A 19625-nucleotide genomic window follows, 5' to 3' on the forward strand; every position below is an offset into this window, starting at 1 on the left:
ATATTTTGCATATTTTGCATATTTTGCATATTTTGCATATTTTGCATATTTTGCATATTTTGCATATTTTGCATATTTTGCATATTTTGCATATTTTGCATATTTTGCATATTTTGCATATTTTGCATATTTTGCATATTTTGCATATTTTGCATACTCTGCATATTTTGCATACTCTGCATATTTTGCATATTTTGCATATTTTGCATATTTTGCATATTTTGCATATTTTGCATATTTTGCATATTTTGCATATTTTGCATATTTTGCATATTTTGCATATTTTGCATATTTTGCATATTTTGCATATTTTGCATATTTTGCATATTTTGCATATTTTGCATATTTTGCATATTTTGCATATTTTGCATATTTTGCATATTTTGCATATTTTGCATATTTTGCATATTTTGCATATTTTGCATATTTTGCATATTTTGCATATTTTGCATATTTTGCATATTTTGCATATTTTGCATATTTTGCATATTTTGCATATTTTGCATATTTTGCATATTTTGCATATTTTGCATATTTTGCATATTTTGCATATTTTGCATATTTTGCATATTTTGCATATTTTGCATATTTTGCATATTTTGCATATTTTGCATATTTTGCATATTTTGCATATTTTGCATATTTTGCATACTCTGCATATTTTGCATACTCTGCATATTTTGCATACTCTGCATATTTTGCATATATTGCATATTTTGCATATTTTGCATATTTTGCATATTTTGCATATTTTGCATATATTGCATATATTGCATATTTTGTATATTTTGCATATTTTGCATATTTTGCATATTTTGCATATTTTACATATTTTGCATATTTTGCATATTTTGCATATCTTGCATATTTTGCATATTTTGCATATTTTGCATATTTTGCATATTTTGCATATTTTGCATATTTTGCATATTTTGCATATTTTGCATATTTTGCATATTTTGCATATTTTGCATATTTTGCATATTTTGCATATTTTGCATATTTTGCATATTTTGCATATTTTGCGTATTTTGCATATTTTGCATATTTTGCATATTTTGCATATTTTGCATATTTTGCATATTTTGCATATTTTGCATATTTTGCATATTTTGCATATTTTGCATATTTTGCATATTTTGCATATTTTGCATATTTTGCATATTTGGCATATTTTGCATATTTTGCATATTTGGCATATTTTGCATATTTTGCATATTTTGCATATTATGCATATTTTGCATATTTTGCATATTTTGCATATTTTGCATATTTTGCATATTTTGCATATTTTGCATATTTTGCATATTTTGCATATTTTGCATATTTTGCATATTTTGCATATTTTGCATATTTTGCATATTTTGCATATTTTGCATATTTTGCATATTTTGCATATTTTGCATATTTTGCATATTTTGCATATTATTCAATTTATGCAATTTATGCAATTTATGCAATTTATGCAATTTATGCAATTTATGCAATTTATGCAATTTATGCAAGTTATGCCATTTATGCCATTTATGCCATTTATGCAATTTATGCAATTTATGCAATTTATGCCATTTATGCCATTTATGCCATTTATGCCATTTATGCCATTTATGCCATTTATGCAATTTATGCAATTTATGCAATTTATGCAATTTATGCAATTTATGCAATTTATGCAATTTATGCAATTTATGCAATTCATGCAATTTATGCATTTTATGCATTTTATGCAATTTATGCAATTTATGCAATTTATGCAATTTATGCAATTTATGCAATTTATGCAATTTATGCAATTTATGCAATTTATGCAATTTATGCAATTTATGCAATTTATGCAATTTATGCAATATGTGCAATTGCGTTTTTTTCATGATGTGCATTTTCTACATTTTTGCATATATTTTGCATTATTTACATTTGTTGATTTTTTAGATGTGTTTTTACACTTAATGTTGTTTTTTTTCATATCTTACATTTTTCCCCTTAATTTGCTGTATTGTATGTTGTGAATTTTTTTATTTTTTTTATTTTTTTTTATTAAGTTTTGCCTTATCTTGAAGATCACGTTTTTCAAATCAGGTGTCAATTCATTCAAATTTTATTGCTAGGCATGCTATCTTGATACCTAATGTTTAACGAAACCTGCACACAAACCATTGAAATGTGAACCGCAGCAGAATTGAATTCACTTCCAATCAAATTCGGGTGTTTGCAAACCCGTATAATCGAAGTTCGATGTGGAGAGCTGAACCAGACCATTTCAGTGCACCACCAAATTGCAAGCAAATACAAACAAACATCTGACGTATTCGCAATCCAGCAACATTGGACAGCAAATATAAATGAATTTTCGTGTAAATCATCGATAAATGTAGCCGAGCCGCAAAGGATCCGAGTCGCGAGTGTGCCATGCAAAAACGGCTCGATTTGCCTGTCGTCCTGCTAGCACTCTGTCCGTAGGCTGAAACAGCCAAATTTTCCTCATTTGTTTCGTTCAACCAAACACCGCTTGTCGGCACCGATGTTCAGCAGAAACCAGGGCCTTTTCGGAAAGCCAGTCGATCTGTCGGTGAAATACCCAACTGCACTCACTTATTATAGTCGACAGCTCATTAATTTTTCGAACCGTTCGACACGGCCTTCGCATGACAAATTTCCCTCAATATTTACGGTACATTTTATGCAAACGCTACGCTTCCAGCTTCTGTTGACGTTGCATTGCCAAACCCAAAACTGAAACTGACTGACATTTTCGGTGTGAATTTCGCGCCCAATTCGGTATTGCGCTTATTTCATGCACATAAATAAAATACTACACGGTTGCGTAAAGCGTACATGGCCTGGTCCAGGGCACGGCGGTACTCTCTGGGAAATTCGAAGCCAAGGGAAAGATTATTTCCCCGGACTGAAATACGATGACATTTGATGGTGAGATTCGTTTACTCAACTATTAAATGTTGACAGACGACCGATGGCAATTCTAGTTGCAATTAGAGAATCTAAAAAAATATTTTTCACTGTGGTTTTTTCGAAGGTTTTACTTACTTTTCTGAATGTTTTTTTTTTATTTGGTTCCCCATCAGATTGAATATGTGCTTTGAACCAGAATTCCAATCATGATTTCAAGGGCAGTGAACATCCCAAGTCTTTCGGACCTGGATGTCGTTTGCATAACCACCAGCGGGTATCACATCGATAAGCGCTCGTAGATTGAATCCGCAAAATGCACATTCGTTTCAATATGTTTTCCGTGAAAACATGGACCTGTATGAGATGTGAACTATGAAGCTCCACGAAATTTACAAATTTGAATGGTAAAATAACCGAAGTGGAAAAATCATGTGATTTAGTTTATTTTTCCCTTTCATAACACCCAGACATGTTGACTTTATTCATAATATGTTTTGCATACAAAACAGATAAAAAAAAGCATAGTTGATGCAACAGAAGCAAGGCGAAACCCAATGAAAAGCGAAGGAAGAAAGAAAAAAAAACTTTCCATTAAGTTACCGCAAATGTCGTATCCTCCTCCGAGCTGCCGTCGTTTTCTTTGATGTTGGGAAGGGGTGCCAGTGACAAGACGTACGTACTGCACTCTTTTGGCATGCAAAATTAGTTCAACTGCATGAGATGGGCCGCAACTGCTGGTGTGTCAACCGAGTACAGCATAGCGAGCATAGTTAAATAATCGAAGTCATCTGCGATAACGCCTGAATGCCGTCAGACACACTGTGATGCAACACAGATGATGATGAGAAGTAGGTCAGATATTCGGTGCAGCAGGATTCATACAAACTGATGTGACAAATTTGACGCATTAATCAGCTTGTTTAGCTTGTTTCTGTGCAGAGATCATTTTGATTGTTGCAAAGATTATGATAATAGCTTTGTGTCGTCACTTTTTTTTTTAATCTTCTTGAATCTCATATTTATCCTTTTTGAATCTGATTAAGTTTAACTGAAACTTGTTGCATATTTTGAAATAGTATCAAATTTTCATGAGTATAACTTGATTTTTATGAATCTTCTTGAATCTTCTTGCATCTTCTTGAATCTCCTTGAATTGTCTTGAATCTTCTTGAATCTTCTTGTATCTTCTTGAATCTCCTTGAATTGTCTTGAATCTTCTTGAATCTTCTTGTATCTTCTTGAATCTTCTTGAATCTTCTTGAATCTTCTTGAATCTTCTTGAATCTTCTTGAATCTTCTTGAATCTTCTTGAATCTTCTTGAATCTTCTTGAATCTTCTTGAATCTTCTTGAATCTTCTTGAATCTTCTTGAATCTTCTTGAATCTTCCTGAATCTTCCTGAATCTTCTTGAATCTTCTTGAATCTTCTTGAATCTTCTTGAATCTTCTTGAATCTTCTTGAATCTTCTTGAATCTTCTTGAATCTTCTTGAATCTTCTTGAATCTTCTTGAATCTTCTTGAATCTTCATGAATCTTCTTGAATCTTCTTGAATCTTCTTCAGATATTCTCCATCCTTTATTCCCCTACCGTTTTCAGCAGTTCTTATGATCTTTTTTTACTCGTTCTTGTTTCTACCTCACCGAATGGTCTTAAACCTTCTAGGTCGGAGGATTGTCTTTAATGATCTGACGAAGATTTCGATTCGATACGCAACGATATCAAGTTGTAAATAATTGCAACACATAAAAGTAAGAACTTCGATAAAAATTGCTTCGTCTGACAATGTATTAAAAGTTTTTATTGAGGTATTTTCTTTGACTAAAAAATTTCAAAAGGAATTACACAGAATTTTTACTTAAAATCCGAAATCAGTATTTTTGGCAAGGAAGAAAAGAATCGAACTGTCAAAAATAATCATGCTTTCGAGGCAATGACAAAAGAACTGCTCGATTGTAAAACTTTAACTTAAAATTCAAATAATTCGCTCGATGGGCCGCTGTCCTAATGTTGTGAACCATCTTGCGAAATATTCAGTAAGAGTTTGACAGTCGAGCAGTTATTTTTTATTGAGTAGTCAAATTCAATTAAAACATCGGCCCATTTCAAAGTGTGACGGGCGGAAAGTTTTTATAACCGTCAGATTTGTTCACGGTAACCAATTTGCAATGAAAGATACGAGTATCTTCTATTGCATGTCTATCAGAGAATTTGACACTTGGGAAGTAAATGTGCTTCATCAGGTCACCAGTCAGTCATTGGGTCGTGCGTCTGTATCGTATCGGCTCTTTGTTTTTAGTATCTGCTTCTTTGTTTTTAGTGTCTTTGTTAGTAAAACATTAAAGAGTTTCGTATTATATGCGCCTTGGTTTTGGCCCTGTTTTCCTCTATGTCTTAAGCGGTACAAACGATTATTACTTCAATTATCTAGGAAAGATATCGCAATGTTTGGTCTACTAACGCAAACTTTTTCTAATCTGCTCCAATCCTTTTTTCTCGATGTTAGTCAGGAGAATATTTCAGAAAATATATAAACAAAATTTAAAAAAAATGCACCTAATCTTGGATGTGGAAATAAATGTATGTATTTTTTGCATCGCATAGAAGAGAATGAATGATTACTGGTGAGTGAGTGGAGTACTAGTATGGAACTGAGTGAAAGTAACTAATGCCATAGAAAATACAAAGCATTATACAATGCAATCTACGAGAAAGCTACATTTATCATGCAACCAAACTACTAAGTGTGCGGATTTTGGATGATGCGTAGATCGGATTGATTCGACAAGATTAGGTCATCAATGCTGTTCTGCAGATGAGAGTAATGTCTGTCCAGTTTGGCATATTAAAAAAAAGAAACATGTCCATTTTATTGCCTCTTTTTGTCAGACATCTCCCTTGTCACCATTGGTGTATATCCTTCTCCATTGAATAAGGATACAAGCAAGCCCTGGGACCATGACCAAACCATTAAATCTGTCTCTCAAGGTTGTGCTAATGCCCAGGGATTAAACAATATTCTGAGCAAATGTACATCTGGGAACTTAAATCCAGCAAATGATTTTCTAGAACATGCTATACAACCTTTGCTGGCTTTTTATGTTCAACTCTAGGAGCCTTACAAAAGGTGGTGAGCTGCAGAGACCAGAAATCTTTGTTAGCTAAATGAAAAATGACACAATATCAAGATACTTTTCAGAACGTTATCACTCCAATTGAACATTTGAAAATTCTAAAAAATCGCTGAAAAACGCTGAAAAACGTTGTGATTTTAGGACCCTCCAATAAACAGCCTTTCATATCTCGACACAAATGTATTTTAAACAGTTCATATGCACTTACTTCGCTTGGAGATGGCTGAACCGATTTAACCAAACCAGGATTTAAGTGGAAGATCTTTTGGTCCCATGCTCTTGAATTGAATTTGAATCTGATTTTCGGTTCCGAAGTTATAGGGAACAAAATTGAGAAAAAAATGTGTACTCAATTTTCGCGGAAATGGCTTTACCGATTTTTACAAACTAACATTAAAATGAAAGATATTGAAAGTATCTAAGAATTATTAGAAAATTTCGTCCGGATCCAACTTAGGTTTCGGAACTAGAGCGCGTTAAGTGGAAAATTTTCAATATCATGTGTATTTTTTCACAAACGATGGCAAAAAAAAGTACAAATCTCCTAAAACTTACTGATAAATTCTTTTAGCTTGCAGAACTTGTTAATTTGTTAGCATATAAACTTAATTCGGCAGTACTGGTCCACCATTTCATGTTCCGGAAGCACCGAAGGTAGTGAAGAACAACTCCAAAAGTAGAACTCACTTCGATTTCTGAGTGAAGCATGAACCGATTTTCACATATCTTAATTTAAATTAGAGCTCATATTGTCTCAAAAATTACTGTGAAATTTCATCCGGATTTGACTTCTGGTTCCGCAATTACAGGACGATGAGTGTCAAAACTTTCAAACCTCCATATAAAATGGCTATATAAAACCAGTACGCACTGGTTCGAGCAGGCACAGAAGCCGTCCTGACACAGGCGTGCGACGCGACAATACCGAGGAAGGCACGACCGTGGAACAACGGACGACCGGTCTACTGATGGAACGAGCAATTTGCAGACCTTCGAGCGACCTGCTTAAGGGCCAGGAGAAGTATGCAAATAGCTAGATCACCGGAGACAAGAGCAGTAAGAAACGAAGCGTTCAAAGCGACCAAGCTTGCTCTGAACAAGGCTTTTTGCGGAAGCAAAAAAGCCCGCTTTGAAAACCTGTGTCAGTATGCCAACTCCAACCCATGGGGTGATGTCTACAGGATGGTTATGGCCAAAACGAGAGGGGCCGTAATCCGGCGAAGCTGAAGAACATCATAAGAGTTCTCTTCCCTCACCACGACACGTCTTCGTGGCCGTCAGCACCGCTACCAACAAATGATGTTAGCAGAGTGACAAATGAAGAGTTGTTGTCAGCGGTGAGATCGCTCGACATAAGGAAAGCCTCCGGGCCAGATGGTATCTCGAACGCGGCTCTAAAGGTTGCTGTAACCTCCAAACCGGACATGTTCAGGGAAGTCATGCAGAGATGTCTGGACAAACGCACGTTCTCGGATATTTGGAAAAGGCAGAGATTGGTACTGTTACCGAAACCTGGGAAACTTCCTGAGGACCCGTCGGCATATAGACCAATCTTTCCTGATCGACGCCACGGGGAAGCTCCTGGAGAGAATCATCCTGTACAGGCTAGCCTCGTTCATAGAGCAGGCGGGTGGACTGTCTAACGAAAAGTACGGGTTCCGCAATGGCAGGTCTACAGCGGATGCCATAAAATCGGTGGTAGCCATCGCGAAGGTCGCTATTCAACGGTAGTAACACTTGACGTCAAAGACGCGTTCAATAGTGCTTGTCGGGCGGACATTGCTGACTCCCTCCTTCTGGTACTCCCAGAAGGGCTGTACAAGATTCTGGAAAGCTACTTCCAGAACGGGGTATTGCTCTACGAGACTGAGGAACGCTTACGCAGCACTTCTATCACAGCTGGAATACCACAGGAATCCATCATGGGACCGCTCCTGTGGAATATAATGTACAATGGCGTACTGAGGTTGAGGCTCCCCACGGGCGTCAAGATAGTCGGGTTCACGGATGACATCACTTTATTAGTCTACGGAGAATCCATCAAAGAGGTCGAACTGAGCGCATCACACTCGAGCAGCATGGTGGAAGACTGGTTGCGTAGCAGGAAACTGCAACTAGAGCATAATAAAACAGAGATGATGGCGGTAAACAACAGAAAATCAGAGCAAGGGGCGTCGGTACATGCTGGTGATTGCATGATCCCCTCCAAGAGATCACTGAAGCAATTGGGTGTGATGCTTGACGACAAGTTCAGTTTCGGCAAGCACGTTGAATATGCCTGTAAACGTGGCCAATAGCTCGCCGGTGCGTTCTAGCAAACGCAGGTTACTGGCAGGAGTGGCAGGTTCGGACCTCAGGTACGGCAGCCCGGTATGGGCGTCGGCACTTCGGGTGGAACGCGACGCAAAATTGCTGGAGAGCATCATAGACTGATGTGTCTTCGCGTGATCAGTGCGTACCGTACGGTATCTGGAGACGCAGCCTGCGTGGTGGCGTGAATGATGCCTATTGGACTGCTCATCAAGGAGGACGCGAAGAGCTGCGATATGCGGAGGGACAGGAACACCTGTAGGACTGAAAACGCAGCCTTCCTACGCGAGTGGCAAAGGAAATGGGACAGCTCAACCAAGGGCAGGTGGACACATCGGCTCATTCCTAGAGTCTCTCCGGATGGATCGACAGACCCCACGGCGAAGTAAACTTTGGCCTGACGCAGTTCCTCACAGGTCACGGTTGTTTTAGGTGGTCGGCCACGCGGCATCCCTTGCTTGCCCTGGCTGCCCAAATGAGCTTGAGATGGTAGAACACGTCCTGTTTGCCTGTCCCCTCTTTGCGACACAAAGGAATGGTCTACTGGATGTATGTGGCAGAGAAACTACACCAGACAACCTAGTTCAGAGGATGTGCCACAGTGAGAAGAAATGGAATGCAGTGTCGACCGCGACCTCCCAGATCGCGGGCATCTTGCAGCGGAATGGGAGCGCAGAACAACAGGCAGCCGCGGAGCTAAAGAGGGATCAGCGATCGGTTAGGGAGGGGAACTCTCCGTCGGTGTAGTCTAAATCCTTCGTCGGGGATAAGACGAGTAGATTGCGACGTACCTCCGGTAAGGATCGTCGGGGCGCCAGTGAACCGGAAGCCATCCTCCAACCGGAATCATTGGAGCGACCCAGGAATCCTGCCGATCGAACCTTTCACGGATTTCGGGAGCGTCGGTCCCGCGGAAATTTCCAACGTTGGGGAACTGTTCCGTCGGTGTAGGCTAGATCCATCGTCGGTGATTAGCCGAGTAGCTCGTGACGTAGACCAGCCCTGGATCGACTAGGCGCCAGCGAACCGGAAGCTAGGCTCCAACCGAAATCGTCGGACCGACCTCGACATCCTCCTGGTCGATCCCTGTAGCGAAATGAGTGGCTCAAAATCAAGAGATAAATGACCCAAAATGTAGGAGAGAACGACGCAGATGTCCATGACACAGAAGAAGAAAATACAACACGCCTCTACAAACGATGCACACAGCGTGCTTAGTTCAATTTCGTGCACGCTACAAAGAAAACGCAAAACCAACACCCAAGCTGATTACTAACTCACTTTCCTCAGATATAGCGTGACCGATTTTCACAAACTTAGGTTCAAGTTAAAGGTCTTATGGTCCCACACAAAACTTTCCGTACCGGAATTACAGGGAGACGAGTGTTAAAAATTGTATCGCGTCACGTTAAGTGGCGAAGGCAAAAAACATGAAAAAAATCTGAACTGGGCTCGAATCTATTCCAACCGTTAGTCATTGTCAAACTAATTCCGGCTATCCTGGCTCCCGATCTCCGATTCGGAAGCATCGAAAATAGTGTTTAAATACTCCAAGTTTTCACGAACTTAGGTGTACGTAGAAAGTCTTATAGTCCTAAATGAAGTTCCAGAATTTCATCTGGATCCAACTTCTGGTTGCGGAACTACTGTGTTAGGTGTTAAAAATTTCATACAGCTATCTAAAGCGACAGAATGAAAGAGAGAGAAAATTTCTTAGCTATGTTCGAAACTGGTCTAATTTGTATGTCATGTTTGTTGCACGTCATACGAACCAACTTCGGCTATTTCGATCCTCGATATTAGGTTTCGGATGTATTGCAAATAGTGGTAAAAAACTGCTAAAAAGGATCTCACACACTTTTCTTCAAGATGGCCAAATCAATTTCCACAAACTTATAGGCAGTGGTGGTAAAGCATCGATTCCGAACACGTAAAATGTGTTCGTTCCGAACCAAAAAGCGAACCACCATCGCGAGTATAAATTTGCCGATACCATCGTTCGAGTCAGCATCGCCGAACCAAGAAGCGATGCTGATGGTGAAAGAACCGATGCTTTTATTTGTGAGCCTATCGTTACTAGTATGTTCATGAACATCCGATTCGAGTACTATAGGCTGTTGCTTCGGATGAACCGAACTTTGTCAGCTGCGGCTGGACGTTTCAGTTTTTGGGTAGCTTGGCAGAGTATGGTAATTTTGTACATTTCCAGCGAGCGTAGGGTGGCTCAATATGATAAATCGAAAATGTTTTAACATTTGCAAATTCGATATTGAATAAATTGGTGAGTCAATAGCGATTAAAATTGAGTAATTTTGGGCATTTACAACGAGCGTAGGGTGCCTGTATATAGAAAATAGAAATTTTTTTGAATAATCTCATTTCGATGCTCTATTGGTAAGTGAATAAATAGCAGTTCGAATTGGATAATTGTTTACATTTTCAGCGAGCGGGGGTGGCGCAATATTAAAATTTGTAATTTTTTTGATTTTTACTAACTTGATGTTAAATTAAATATTGATTCAAAAGCAATTAAAATTTAACAATTTAGGACATTTTCAGCAACCGTAGGGTGGTTCTATTTGAAAAATCGACAAAAATTGAATCTTAGACTAATTCGATGGTTTGTTGATTCTGGAAACAATAGTAGTTCAAATTGGATAAATTTTTACATTTTTATCGAGCGTAGGGTGGTGCAATATGAAAATTTGCATATATTTAGACTTTTGCTGATTTCATGTTCCATTTAACTCCAGTGACTCAAGAGAAGTGTAAATTTGATAATTTTGGACATTTTCAACGAGCGTAGGGTGGTGCTATTTGGAAAATTTTAAAATTTTCGACTAATATCGAATCAATGTCCTTATAATTGGTGAATCAATAGCAGTTGCAATAGGATTTCCAATTTACAGCGAGCGTAGTGTGGTCCTATTTGAAAAATGTTAGTATTTGAATTTGCAGATCCGATGCTTTATTGATTGGTGAATGAATTAAATTCGAATAGGATAATTTTATACATATCTTGTGGGTGTGGAATGACTTAATATAAAAAATTGGGGATACTTTACCTTTTGTTAATTCAATGTTCAATAGACAGGAATTGGAATATTAGAATTTTAAGCATTTTGTTCGGTGGAAAGGCAGTTTTATATGAGAAATTGTGAACTATTTTTTCAAATCGGATGCTGTATTGATTAATATATAAATAGTAATGGTGGTGAACCATCGGATTTAAACATGCAAATCGTCGAAGTGCCTGTGATTTTGATTGCAATTTTTAACGCGCTATTGCTTTGCTCATCAACTGAAATAGAATTTAGTTTTGATGCTGTAGGTAGGCATTTCATCGAACAATAAATAATAAAACTACGCATCGATTAGAGCTCAATTGACCTTCTCCGATGGTCTGCCAACTGAATGGTTTGGTACATATTGTTCCGCCGATCAGCAAACGAATTTTACCATAAACCGAATGAACAGCTTTTGCATATTTTTGCTAGGATAACATTTCTAAACAAATATGTACAAAGCATTGGTGCTCGGTTCCCGCTTTACCGCTGGCATGGAATTGTAAATAGTTTAAAATTTACAATTTCTATATCAAGCCATCCAGCGCTCACTGAGAATATCCAAAATTAACAAACGTCGCTCGCTCACTAGAAACGTCCAAAATCATCCAATTCTACCTGCTACTGATTCGCTCATCTATTGAACATTAAAATACCAAAAATAAAAATATGTTCAAATTTTTATATTAAACCCTCCTACGATCGCTGAAAATGTTCTTATCATCACCATAAAAATCATCTTATTTAAACTGCTATTAATTCATCAATCAATAGAGCATCGAATTGACATTAGTCAAAAATTTTACCATTATACAGATAGAACCATCCTATGGTCCCTGAAAAGCAATTAGTAATTGTTATTAATTCACTATTAAATGAAACATTTTATCAGCAAAAGTCAAAATACTTACAAGTTTTCATATTGCGCCATCCTACACTCACCGAAAATACCCAAAATTATTCAATTTGAACTGCTATTGATCCAACAATCAACAAACCATCGAATTGGTATTAGTCGAAAATTTTACAATTTTTCAAATAGAAAAACCTTACGGTGGCAGATAATTTCCAAACATGTTTTACTATTTAATAAATCATCGAATTAGCAAAAAAAAATACAAATTTTCAAATTTCGCCACTCTACGCTCTCTGAAAATGTCTAAAATTAGCCCAGTTTAACTGCTATTGATTCAACAATCAATAGAACATCAAATTTAAATACGCTCGTTGAAAATACCTGAAATTACTCAATTTTCTTTGCTATTGACTCACCAGTTTATTAAACATCGAATTTGCAAGAGTAAAAAAATCCTTTTCATATTTAGCTACTCTACGGTTGCTGAAATGTTCCAAAATATTCAATTCTTATTGTTATAGATTCTATAACCAAAACCATAAAATTTGCAAAACATCCAAAACTTACTATTTCCCATATCGAGCCACCCTACGCACACTGATAATTTCCAAAATAATGCCATTTCAATTGCTTTTGATCGTTTTATCAATCGAGTAAAAGAATTTTGTTTTGTGCTGATCACGTGTGCATTGTTAATTTCAAAACCAGGATGCGAGAATTGATATCAACAAACCATCGTATCGAACGCAGTTTACTCGGCCCTCGCCGATGGTCCACCAAGCGAACGGTTCGAATCAGATTGCTCCGCTGAAAACCGAGCACAGAACACCTTCGCATTAACCGAGGGAATAGTTTTCGAACCTATCGCATGCTTACGCTCGGTGAACATTTTTGAGTAAATTTGCAGAAGCATCGGCGTTCGGTTCGCAATTTACCACCACTGCTTATAGGCCCCTTATTACCGTTCTCACTTCCACTTTCACATTCACTTCACTTACATGTCACTTCACTTGTTTCCACCTATTACCAGTATCACGTATAGTGAAGTGATCACTGTGGTGGAAAAAAACTAATTTTTTCAACAAAATGTTGGTGGCGTGATGTTTATTATGACATGAAGTTCATCCAAATAATTACGTTTGCCTTTGAAGCGACTTCCCAAGTAACAATTTTTGTTACGCTAGCTTGTTTATGACTAGTTTGCAACCAGATATTTGAGTGATTGTTACTAACATCTAACCACTTGCATGACTCAAAAAGCGCAGTTTCTACTAGTTGTTAAGTCAGCTAAAAATAAGTTGTCGTTACGTTGTAATGCCATACTTAAATAACTTATCTTTTCATAACGTGAAAATAACTTGTTTCCAAGTAAACTAGTTGAAACTTAGTCACCATCGACATTATAAACATTGAATGAATCGAGAATACTTTTCTATCAACAATAAAAAAGCAAAACAGTACTTTAAATCACAAACTTAATACAAGGTACAAATTTCACAACGATTTTAAAACTGTCGAGCGGAATTCAATTGTACTTAACTGTTTTTTATGCGCCTTCAATCGAAATCTGTTTGTAATGATATAAAAAATAAACAACAAAATAACCCTATGTTCAGAATGCTCAAAATTATTCCAAGTAGAGTGATTTCTCATCATTTTAAATTCATATATCATGAGAACTATAATATTATCACAATCGATGTTCAATCCCTATATTATTTTCTTCGTGTTTATGACAGTGCATAGAACAAAAATGACTTTTCTGCCTTTTACTATTTTTGGCAAAAAGTAGTTTTGAAAAAAGTAATATCCTGGTTTTATTTATGTTTCATACACTTCTTGAGACTCCATATTGTGTTCGCCATATTCAAGCCAACAAAGGTTGTTTTGTTTGCATTTTCGTTATCATAACGTTGGGAAAACCTACCGATAACTATCTGAATCAATGAAGAAATTATATGTTTTAATCTCGTAATATCTAAGTTATTACCACAAACGAATTTCCAGACATGACAGTCACGATCTTTTTTTGGCACACATCTACGGTCCTCCGTGAAACTGGCACCAATGGTGATAAATTGGTTGCACTGCTGAGTTCCCATCATCGCATTCATAATGCAAATGTCAAACCGTGAGAACCCTTTCGATACGTTAGCTCATTTGTACACGCAGAGAAATGGAGCATGTTTAAAATAACAAAACAGTTAGTAGAGTTTTTAATATGATTTATGTTCATTTCAAGCTAGAATATGATTGTTTTGAACCAATTTCTCCCTTAAATATATAATATGTTCACTGTTTGATTTGAATCTAAACTTTGGTTTAACCAAACGTAAAATTTATTTGCTCCCAATGAATTTTGTTGTTGAAATAAATTAACTATTTATTGCATGTCAACCAAAGTTGAATTGACGTTATCGAAATATCCGTGTTTACTCAATCCTGCTGTATCTTTATTTCAAGAAAAAAATAGGTTCAATTTATCTATGATCTTATCTCTACTGATAAAACTAAGTTTACTGTTCAAATGAACCGTAATAGTTTTATTTCCAATAGACAAGAGCATTTTTCCCGCGAGAATAATCCAGGGCATTTTTTTATCTCCCGCGGATAAAGTTTTTTACAAGTTTTATAAAAAACGTTTATCTGCTTCTTTAATTTACTAAGGGATTTTCAATAATTCAAGCGTATGTAACGATAATTGGAAAAATTTTGAAAATTGCATAACATTACGTAACACATTTTCATTGCAAAAAATATTTCATGCAGGATCTCTATTTTGACTGATGGAGCACCGAATCGTTGGATGCTATAAAAATTAAAAAAATCAGGGTATGTAAATAATTCGATCGTCTAGCGTCAAAACGGCTCACATTCTTGAAAAAAATGCAAAATTTAAAAGAATTGTATATTAGGAAATTGAAAACAAATAAAAGTAGTATCAAAAATTACTTCGTTAAATCAGTATGAAATAAATTATTTTATTCCTGAAATCAAACAAAAATGTATGGTTTCAACAATCAAAAGCGTTAGTTGAAATAACTAATTTCAAGTAAATTTATTTCAACTAAAAGGTTTTGTGAATTTAAAAGCGTTACAATTATTGACTTTAACTAGAGTTCGTTTCATTTAAAACTATATTTTAAGTTGAATTTACTGTGAAATTGTTTGTCAAGAGATTGACAGGAACGCGCAAGTAAAATATTTGTTATTTTTATCAAACTGTTCATTGAAACAAACTAATCCACCAAGAAATATGAACGATCATGTTTTGTAGTTTCAATTAGCAATATTTACAATATCAAACCAGATTTTCTTTTGTCACTATTTCAACAAAAATATTCGTTGGGTGAAACCCAAATTTGGTTATTTTTACATTTTTTTTATCTGCGTGTATATATTGAGATTTCATGGCACACTTTGGTCGAAATGATAACAATGCAATTAATCTCGCGCTCCACCAAGCGGTGAGTGCGGTCATTTTAGAAGGTACCGGGAACGGACAAGATTTTTTTTAAATATTTGTAAGCACATACATGTCTTTATTATTTATCTTTGTTATTACTACATCAATTCACATAGTAACGATTTACATATACGCTTACGTATTTATAATGGTTTCGCAACCTTTTTTCAACTAGTAGCTAAAACCAAAACTGTGATTAAAGATATGTTAGAATCAAGTAACGATAACTTACAAATGATAGCTAGTTCAATGTTTATGTTATAAAGAAACACAGCCGTCACCTTGTTTTAACCAGCATAACATAAAAAACATGTTCGTGTTCTTGTTGCAACATAGTTGGGCTAAGTGGTATCAGAACTAGTTACGGGTTGCCAATATTGGAGTCAAATAAACTTATTTTCAACTAGTAGCTAGAAATAAAGTTGTGATTAAAGATGTGTTTGGATTAAGTTACGATAGCTTATAATTTATAATTTATTCAATATGACAAAAAGATGTGGTGATTTGAAACCTAAATAACTATTTCGTAACTGGTTATGTTATGAAGAAACATTGCTGTCACCTTGTTTTAACCAGTATAACATAAAAAACATATTCGTGCTCTTGTTGCAACATAGTTTGGACTTAGTCGCATCAGAACTAGTTGCGGATTGCTACTTGGGTTCCGTACTGAGGAACTAAACTCGCTTCACTTGGTTTTCACCGTGAAGTGATACCGGTAATAACGGTCATAGATTCAAAGGAAACGTCTTATGGTTTCAAAAAGAATCCCTGAATTCGAAGTTCCGTGTTTTGATTCGTAGATTTAGCTAGATTACACTCGAACAAACATTCCTGTTTCTATTCAATGAACAACTGATTTTTTCGAACCCCACAGTAACATTTATGATGGTATGAGTAATATGAGAAAGGCATCATTACACCACTAGTTGGATTAAAACAGGTTTTTTTCAAAAAAACATTGCATACAGGACGAATCGCACAAGTATGAAACATCTTCGAATTTGCGTGTAAGTTTCTTGAAATTTATCGTAATCTGTAATAACTCACAGAAATGTTTATTCAAATTTGATTGGTTGATTTCTACAACTACCTCATAACGTAGTTGACAGTTCAGTGACGGTAAATCAACTGAGCCTTTCCAACCTGATAATTACTTTCCGCGAACCAAACATTTCTAACTGCCATTGACGTGTGGAAGCCAGGACGGTTTGCGTTTCCTCCTTCCAAGTTAGCGTTAGCATTGCTACGCAAACAGATGAACGTCCTAAATTAATCCCCGGCCATTGACATAGGTCCGGTGCATCCAGCGAAGGCACTAATTGCAAACCCTTGGAGATTAGTGATGATCCACGCCATCGAAGTAATAAATTTTCCAATTCAAGCTCCCTGCGGTCAATTCTACGGGTCACCCACCACGGGAGGTGGTGGTTGGAAAGTAACTTCCCAGTCAGTGTGGTTGGCAGCGGTGTGAAACTATAATGAATGGGCCTTAGGAGATCCGTTGCAAATTGAGAACGAGACACAGGCAGAGAGAGAGAGAGAGAGAGAGAGAGAGAGAGATAGAAACAGACTGGGAAAGATCAAAGGTCTGTTTGCTCATTTCACATTAGTGTTGGGTGCGTTTCAGTTTCGGACCAAATGGTTCAAAATATATTACAAAACGATACAGTTGATCGCTGGATTTCGCTACCAGAACCGCATCTCCTTTTCTTTTTGTTTTTTAATCATACAATATGCATTTTCACCACTCGTACCTTCTCCGGGATCGTCACAATCCATTCGTTCCTGGACATCTGCGTTTTCCGTTAGACTGACTGGCACTCGAGTGACAGAATTTTCTTCAAAAAATTGCACACGCTTCCACGGATTCCAGAAACCAGCCGTTCCTGCGCCCGTTTCCCCTGGCGACTCCGATCCATCCGTGTTGACACCTTTATTTTGTGTAGCGGCATTCAACACATAATGGAAATGCCTTATCACGGACGGTTCTCCTGATTTCGTTTCGTCGCAACCGAATCGACGCATATAGTACGGGAGATCATCGGTCGAAGTTTGCTTTTCGTAGTGGAAATTAAAAGGAACTGGTCCATTGTTTCCCTGCGGCGGACATGGGCCCTGCTGATGCATGGACAGGATGGTAACAAGTTGGTGCAGTAACTGCTGCAGGGGGAGCTGACCTGGTGCAGGTGGAAACGCATATTGACTAGCGATCGATGATAATGGATACACCGGAGCAGAACTCAGATACCATGTCCGTTGATCCAAAATGTGCCGCTGGTCCTGCTGGGTGACCATAAAATGCTCGTTACCGAACGCGATGGGGACTGAAATGAAATACGTAGGTAAATGTTATTTAATTTAATTTGAATAACGATTAAAATGCGGGCACCAACAATGGACTGGCTCGGCTAGTAGTTGAGATGAGTTGTGAATGCTGTATATTGGAATGGTGCTCGACATTGTTGAATTTTTTTTTAATTGTTTTTAATGACTTTCTACACGAATAATTTGGAACGCATCTCCGCCAAACGAAAAATAAAAACTTATATATGATGAAGTATTCACAGCCTACTAGAGAATAAAAATTCTCCTCATTCTGATATCACATTTGATGATAGCAATTCTGATTCGTAACCTGAAAGTTTGTTTTTTTTTTTTCGGTAGGCTTGTCTCTCAAACCAACTTTCCGCTGTCTTTCCCAATCGGTAGCACCGAACGAAAGTAAACGAACTGTGACTGTGAGTAATGTGCTATGGCTTTCTTTGCCGGCAGCGACAATTTTTTAACCACGCAATTAACTACATGCGGGTCCATATTTGGACCACCTGCTGCTGGAGTCGAGGACTGCTACGAACGATACTGATGGATATGAAAACTCTCACTTTCCGGCCAAGTATGTGACCGGTCGTCGGTCGGCTCGTTGTGGAAACGCAGTGTTGTTTACTCCTCCAACTGGCGAACCCGGCGTCTTAGAAAACCCATAGCCAACTGCGACCGAAGCTGGTTGGTGGCCATGTTGAACGATACTCACACAGTGATGGGAGCAATATGTTCGAAAACAAAAACAAAAATAAACTGGTTTCAGGGCCAGAGATGCCAGGTAAAAATTTCAAAAGTCTGCAAACAGGGTCTGTAAATCTGAAAAAAAATCTGCAGTCAGCAAGTATGTCTTGCTGGCAGCAATTTCTCTATAAAGTATGACACGCAAAACTGACTTGGCGAGCAAAAAAAAAAAAAAGGTCGCGGAAATTTCAAAAGACTGTAAATATAGACGAAAGTCTGCCAGATTTTCAAAAGGCTGTAGAAGTCTGCGAGAATTTCAAAAGTCTGCAAAAGTCTGCACAACCAAAAATGTCTGCAGCACTATACCCCAAATCTGCAGATTTACAGACAAATCTGCAGACCTGGCATCTCTGTTCAGGGCAGTTCTTTCACCAGCAATATTTCTTTTTCTCGTTGGGAATCGAATCGATTACAATATATATATTTTTTTCATTCGGAAAGCAGTCCATTTCAGAGTTAATTTGCATTGCAGCGCATCTTTCCCCGTGTGTTCCCAATGGTGTTGATCTGAACTGCCAAATTACGCAATCGTTGACATTCGAATATGAAAATTTTGCAAATTCAGTTAAATAATCGAGTTGAAAAAATCGGCCCCCTGTCACGACGCCATCTTGATGAGATCAAAATCGGAACTTCAAAATCAGCTGATTGCAACGTAAACAAACAAACAGTAATACATTTGTTTTACGCATTTACCTTGTTTAGTGCACGAAAATTAGTGAATTTTGGGTCGACTCTCTCGCAATAACTTGTCGGTTCACCTGAAATACAGCAGACAGTGTTTTGGGATATCAAGTGGAAATAATTTTCACAAAACAA

At 37.1% G+C, this 19625-nt stretch overlaps 2 protein-coding genes across 10 annotated transcripts in view; one reads left to right on the plus strand and one right to left on the minus strand.

Moving 5' to 3' along the window:
* LOC131437068 (uncharacterized) overlaps positions 1–19625 on the plus strand; it is a 561034-nt gene that overhangs the window by 373480 nt on the left and 167929 nt on the right. The gene's annotated exons all lie outside the window — the stretch shown is intronic.
* On the minus strand, positions 15551–18764 carry LOC131437069 (uncharacterized). 3 transcript variants are annotated; one of them, XM_058606131.1, is made up of 3 exons: positions 18137–18764; positions 17498–18067; positions 15551–16150 (listed from the first exon to the last, which is right to left on the minus strand). In XM_058606131.1, the coding sequence occupies exons 1-3, from the start codon at positions 18201–18203 to the stop codon at positions 16140–16142; spliced, it is 648 nt and encodes a 215-aa protein (XP_058462114.1). In that variant the 5' UTR covers positions 18204–18764; the 3' UTR covers positions 15551–16139. The 3 variants fall into 3 exon arrangements, with proteins under 3 accessions (XP_058462114.1, XP_058462115.1, XP_058462112.1); XM_058606132.1 differs by lacking the exon at positions 15551–16150 and having other exon boundaries at positions 16169–18067; positions 18133–18764; XM_058606129.1 differs by lacking the exon at positions 15551–16150 and having other exon boundaries at positions 16173–18067.

The sequence above is a fragment of the Malaya genurostris genome, chromosome 3 (assembly GCF_030247185.1).
Source record: "Malaya genurostris strain Urasoe2022 chromosome 3, Malgen_1.1, whole genome shotgun sequence".
Classification (NCBI taxonomy): domain Eukaryota; kingdom Metazoa; phylum Arthropoda; class Insecta; order Diptera; family Culicidae; genus Malaya; species Malaya genurostris.

What these genes read in the sequence shown, in the direction of transcription:
- LOC131437069 (XM_058606129.1), bottom strand. Translation starts at nt 18,203, where the DNA reads ATGTCGAGCACCATTCCAATATACAGCATTCACAACTCATCTCAACTA. An exon ending in ACTAGCCGAGCCAGTCCATT is followed by an intron (nt 18,068 to 18,136) that starts GTTGGTGCCCGC and finishes ATTTCATTTCAG; the next exon opens with TCCCCATCGCGTTCGGTAAC.